Source organism: Marmota monax, unplaced genomic scaffold (assembly GCF_021218885.2).
Source record: "Marmota monax isolate L192 unplaced genomic scaffold, Marmota_monax_Labrador192_F-V1.1 WCK01_AAM20220418_F8-fsc00018, whole genome shotgun sequence".
NCBI lineage: Eukaryota > Metazoa > Chordata > Mammalia > Rodentia > Sciuridae > Marmota > Marmota monax.
The window spans coordinates 3207101-3212954 of record NW_026692201.1 but is presented as its reverse complement, the minus strand read 5'-3'; the positions used below and the strand labels follow the sequence as shown (position 1 = coordinate 3212954).

The following is a 5854-nucleotide window of genomic DNA, read 5'->3' as shown; positions in this document are numbered from 1 at the left end:
TTGTAAGAAAAAGAAATTGGACACAATTAGTTAATGACTTGAAACTTGGGGGGAAAAAGACATCTTAAGTCACTCAAATTGTATAATTAGCTCAATAAACACTTGATGCATTTTTAATTCTTTAAAACATGCTAAAGTTGAGGATTTCTTAAGTTATTCACTTAAGCTAGAATTTCAATGTTTGCCTTTTAAGATTTTAAAAAAAACTCTATGCAATTTCTGAAATCCCTTTTATCTAAAAAAATGGTAACTTTACATGCTAGAAGTATCAAATATGGGTTTTTATATATTCAGATATTTGCTCATTCAAGACTTTAAAGCTTTTACTGATGATTGTCTCCACTAATTTATTTTTCTATCAAAATTTTAAACTAGAAACTGCCTCTTTGCTGTTTTGTTTCCATTACAGAATATTATCTTGTACCATTTTTGCATATATAAGCAATATTGTGCAGAAAAGCAAGTGGAAATCAAATAAAGTGGAAAGCTTAAAAATAAGATTTCAAATTCCTATAAAATTATCTCAGGGTAACTGTGGCTTCAGTTTTAAAATGTCTCAATGGTCTTCAAGGTAGAGTAGAATCAGCTTTTGAAATGTATAGCAAAGTAGCTTATTTGTAATCATTTAAATATAATTTCTCATCTGCAATGACTTTTACTTAGGAAGTTTAAATGAAAATTATGATATGATACTTTTGTTAAAATCTCTTTGATAATAATATTTAAGTCTATTCTGTGCTGAATTCCTACTCATCCCATATAGAAAATTTTCTTAATAGAAAATAAACTAAGAAGGGGACAACTGAAGCCAACTAATTCAGCAGATTTACTTTGAAAATTAAGCATTTTATTTCTGAAAAAGTGTAAAAATCTTACAATAGTACAATAATAATTGCCAGTAAAATTTACAATACTCCTTGTAAAGAATACACAGTAAGTACAAAATAAAAATTCAGCATATCTATTATGATACAAAACACAGGTTAAAATAAGAAATGATAACTTTGAATTTTGTTTCTTGTGTAAACATGTTAATCATTTTTTCCTTTTCATGAAAAAGTACACCAAACAAGTATCCTCAAATAAAAGGCATTCTTCAAGCCCTTTACTGTTTTTGTATTATTATTCATTTGAACGTTATTGATCTTAAACGCCTGAACCTGAGAAAAGGCTTAGATTTTTTTTTCTTTTCTTTTCTTTTTTTTTTTTTCAGTTTGCCCAAAAGTCAAGGAAGCCCCTAGTGCCTGGACAAGGAGAATCCCCACCGGCACCCTCTTCCTCCCCAACCTGGGTAGGGGGCTGCAGAATAGGACGACTTTGCATAAATAGAGGGACCTGCAGAGCCAAAAAGCGTGCCCGCGCGGGCGCCAAAGTCTCATCCGAGAATCCGAAGCCGAGAAAATGGGAGCGCGAGGTCGAGAGGGGCCAGTAGGAGCCAACAAAACACCAAACCACCGAGTTGGAAAAAAAAAAAAAAAAAAGAGCCGGGATTCCTACCTTCTCTTTCTCAAGCGCGCTAACATAGCGTCATTAACAATTTGAAATCCTAGCAGTAAAGTTCTCCACACTGGACAGGGCAGTCCCTTGGTGCAGAGTCCCCAGGGCGGCCGACGAGGAGACGGAGGAGGCGGCGGCTGCAGCTGCAGCCACGAGGGAGCGAGTGAGCGCGGCGGCCGGGCCCACTGCCGCCTGAGCCGCGCAGCCGCCTCCCGCGGAGCCGGGAGCGGGCGGAGCTGCCACCGGCGAGGGCGAGGGCGAGGCCTGCGCGGCGGCGGCGGCCTGCGCGGCGGCGGCGGCGGCAGCGGCGGGGCCCAGGCTGCCCCCGATGATGCTCTCGATGGAGAAGGGCGAGCGCGCCAGCGCGGAGGCGCCCGGACTGCCCGCCTTGGCCGCCGAGGCCTGCAGGGGGCCGGGCAGGGCGGCGCCGAGCGGGTGCGGCCGGTAGCCGAAGGCGGTCCGGGCCAGCTCGGCGGCCGCACCGTGTGGCGGCGGGGGCGGCGGGGGCGAGTGCGGGTGGAAGGCTGCGGCCGCCGCGGCCGCTGCGGCCGCGAAGAGGGCGGAGGGCGGCGCGTAGGGCGGCAGCTGCAGGCCGTAGCCACAGCCGTAGGGGCCGTAGCTGTAGGCGTGAGGGGGCGGCGGTGGAGCCGGCGGGAAGAGCGCCGCGGCGGCCGCCGGGTCTCCCGCGGCGCCCGAGGCCCCCGCACCGCGCAGCAGCAGCGACTCGGCGGCCGCGGCGTTGGGCGGGAGCAGCGGCTGTCGCTTGAAGCGCTTCCTTCGGCGCAGGAAGCTGCCGTTGTCGAACATGTCGGCGGACTCGGGGTCTAGCGTCCAGTAGTTGCCCTTGCCCGGGTTGCCCGGCTCGCGGGGAATCTTAACGAAGCAGTCGTTGAGGGACAGGTTGTGGCGGATGCTGTTCTGCCAGGCGGGGAACTTCTCCCGGTAGTAGGGGAAGCGGCCGCTGATGAACTCGCAGATCTCGCTCAGCGTCAGCCGCTTCTTGGGGCTCTGCAGGATGGCCATGGTGATGAGCGCGATGTAGGAGTAGGGCGGCTTCACCAGTGGGTTCTTGGCGCCGCTACCCGCGCTCCCGCCACCGCCACCGCCCGCGCCCGCGGTGCCGCCCCCACCGGCTCCGGTGCCCACTGCCGGGGCTGGGCCTGGAGCTGCCGGGGAACCTCCTGTCCGCGGGGCCAGCAGGATGTCATCATCGTCCTCCTCCTCTTCCAGGTCCTCGAGCTCGTCCTCTCCAGCGTAGGACCGCCGCCGCCGCCGCTGTGCGGGGACAGCCAGCCCGGGCCGGTCACCGCCGCCCTCGTCGTCGTCCTCCTCTTCCTCGTCGTCTTCGTCCTCGCCCTCCCCCACCACGTCGATGTCTGTCTCCTCGGCGAGGCCGGAGGCATCGGACATCTCCGTGCTCAGGGTCATAGCTGTGGCACCGCGGCGGCGGGGCGGCGCATAGGGGCGCCGGCCTCCGGCCTCCCTCGGCCCCCGGGCCCGGCTCCCGGGCGGCGGGCCTGGCCCGGGGGAGCCACGCTGGGGTCGCCGCCGCTGCCCTAGCTTTGCTGGGGCTGCCGCGCGGTGGCGGAGTCTCGCGCTCCGACTTTGCAACTCCCGCGCCGCCTCTGCAACCGCGCGGTTTCTGCGCACCCTGTGCTCCGCGTGCACCCGGCCGGCGCGGAGGACTTGACCTTCTCCTCTGAGAGCGCCTCTCGTCGCGTCAGTTGGGGAGGGGGGTGGCTAGGCCTGGGTGGGCGAGTCAGAGCCTCGGCCGCCCTGGAGGGCGCAGAACGCGTGAGAGTCTAGGAACAGAGCTCGGCGAGGCCGGGGCTGAGTCCAGAAGAGGGCGGACCTTTCCTCGGCTTTTAGCAGAAGGGGGCCAGTCACATGGTGTGCACGTCAGAGCGCAGCCGAGGGAAGGGAAAAAAAGCCTAGGAAATCAGCTCTGCTCGGAGAGAAAGTTCGCCCGCAGGAGGGGGCAGCAACCGAGAAGAGTGGGAAGGAGAGAGGACCCCTCTATTCCTGGCCAAGGGGGCAGATAACCTGCATTAGGCGCTCGCCCCCGGCGGTCAGCAGCAGGAGTTAGAGTTCCCAGTTTTCTTCTCAATTAGCCCTCAGCCCGAACCTCAGAATCCCTCCCACAACTCTAGGATTTGACCACTCGATGCCTGTAGGAGCCCTTCCTTTGGGGGACAATTACCTGGTCCTCCGAAGAGGGGAGTGTCTGTTGGGGTGTCGTGGTTCCCCTAGATGGGCGAGCAGCTCCCCGTGTTATCTGATGAGAAACCCCCAGATTAAGCAGGATAATAATTGTTTACTGACCCTTTAACCCGTTCCCTTCGGTTCTTCTCTAAAGACGTTTGTTTTCCGCCATCTGTTAATAAAAATGCTGTTAGGCTGGCGTTTTTAGTCATTTATCTGCAATTGAATGCCCTAGAGACTTGACAGCTAAACTAAGCCACTCTAATGAGAGGATCTTACAAATTCCATGGGAATAAAGAAAGCAATCACTGAACGCAGAAAAGAAATACAAAATTTTAGTGAAAAACCAAATTACACATGCATAAAGTTACACCTAGGAACGACTGTAATAAGAACTTTCACATTGGAGAAAGGGGCTACAGTTTCAGAAAAGGGAGCATTCTAGTCATCATTTCACAGTAATCTCAAAATAATTACTAAAGCATATACACATTTTTTTTTCTATTCAGGCAGGCTTAATAATAGAAACTAAAACGATAAATTAAAACTTTAAGTAAAATCAAACTTTAAAAATGCATTTTTAGAAAATTCATTAAACATTTCAAACGCTTTCTGGTGAAAAGAAACGAAAAATTTTAAATGTAAGACTCAAATTCTATTCAATTCAATTTTCTTTTTCAGGTGATAAGGTAGTGGAAATCATTCAAATGTGGTAATATCTTAAGGATACTCATCGCACCTAAATTAATTATTTTGGATACTGTAAAATCCTAGTGGTTTGTGCAATTCACATTTCACAGCCATACTTTCTGAATCTTTTCATTTTCTGAAATGCTTCTATTTCAAAGTGGGGACTTCTGCCTTCAAATTTCAAATTTTAACTTAAATGATCTTTAACAAGAACTGAGAATAAAAATTAAATGGCTTTCTGTAGAAACAATTGCCAATTGCCTTGGTATACATAATTTTATCAACCAACTACTTATCATGTTTTGAAACGTTTGGTTATTCCTGTTATCAATCACGGAGCCTAAAAAATAAACTGTTCTCCCATGTAAGACTTCTTTTAAAATCGTGTTGTTTTTTTTTTTTCTTGAGTATGGCTACCACCAGTTACACTTACAAATGACCCATAAAGTCTATTATAGATCTTTGAAAGATCTATGAGAATGCCTAAAAATTCTAAATAAATTATTTTTCATTGACTCTCATTTGATATATGGCCGAACAATTTAATTATTGTAATGGGCTCCGCATTAACCTCAGCCAACGTTAATCAGCACTATTAATCAGGCATCACATTGCTTTGTTGATACAGTCAGGAGTTCTTACTAAGGAGTTCACTTTTAACATCAAAAAGTTTAAGTTTTGTAAGTCCTGGTCCGTATCTAAATAAACACCGTGATTTTCGCCGCACTGAGGGCTGGTGTGTGGCGATTTAAAGATGAAATAGTGGAAAAATTTGTTCGTAGACCATTAATTACTTTGGAAGATCAGTTACAGCCGTCATTCTGTTCAGAGTTTCCATCGCCCTGAACTTGTCTGTCCAAGAAGGGCTCCAGAAATAGATTCTGCGTTAGGTTCCTAACCTTGTCCACAGGTCCCTCCCCCTTCCACAGGTTAAAAGACTCTTCCCGGGGATCGTTTGTAAAAGCGTGGCAAATTACCTTCTGACCACTCCGGGAAGTGGGGATTTACTGAAGGTCAGAGCAGAAGATCAACCCAAAGGGACCGCTTCAGAGACAGAGAATGTTAACAGAGATTTGGGCAAGCTTTACTAAAGCCCCACTTTGGGGGCGTTCCTCTTGTTTTGTTTGCTTTAGTTAAGCTACACATTTGTATGCGACCTTTAGCTCCGATCTCGTGAAGTCCCGGGAGCGCTGAAACCCAAGATGAAAAGTCTTACGCGCTCCCCTACTGCCTCCTTCGTCCCCCACTCCCAGGCTATCTTCCCAGAGTTTTCCTACCTTTCGACCGCGGTTAGGAAATCTCAAGCCCACCCGACTCACTCAAGCTGTTACAAAAGACAGAAAACTTTCCCAGAGATGGGCCAAGAAAGCAACTCGGTGACCCCACTCCCGTACGCCCTGTCCGAGTGGATTCGGAGAGTGGCGTGGCGCGGATCCCCGAGGTGCCCGCGCAGGGGAGAGCTGCC

The 5854-nt window shown here is 49.5% G+C and overlaps 1 protein-coding gene across 1 annotated transcript; it reads right to left on the bottom strand.

Annotated features, from left to right (window-relative positions):
* Positions 1-825: 825 nt before the first annotated feature.
* On the bottom strand, positions 826-3326 carry Foxd1 (forkhead box D1). The gene has a single exon (XM_046429130.2). It carries the CDS (start codon positions 2923-2925, stop codon positions 1531-1533), a length of 1395 nt encoding a protein of 464 aa, XP_046285086.1. The 5' UTR covers positions 2926-3326; the 3' UTR covers positions 826-1530.
* Between the last annotated feature and the right edge of the window lie 2528 nt (positions 3327-5854).

Bases quoted from the DNA above. Each gene is read 5' to 3' on its own strand.
- Foxd1 (XM_046429130.2), bottom strand. From the start codon at position 2,925: ATGACCCTGAGCACGGAGATGTCCGATGCCTCCGGCCTCGCCGAGGAG.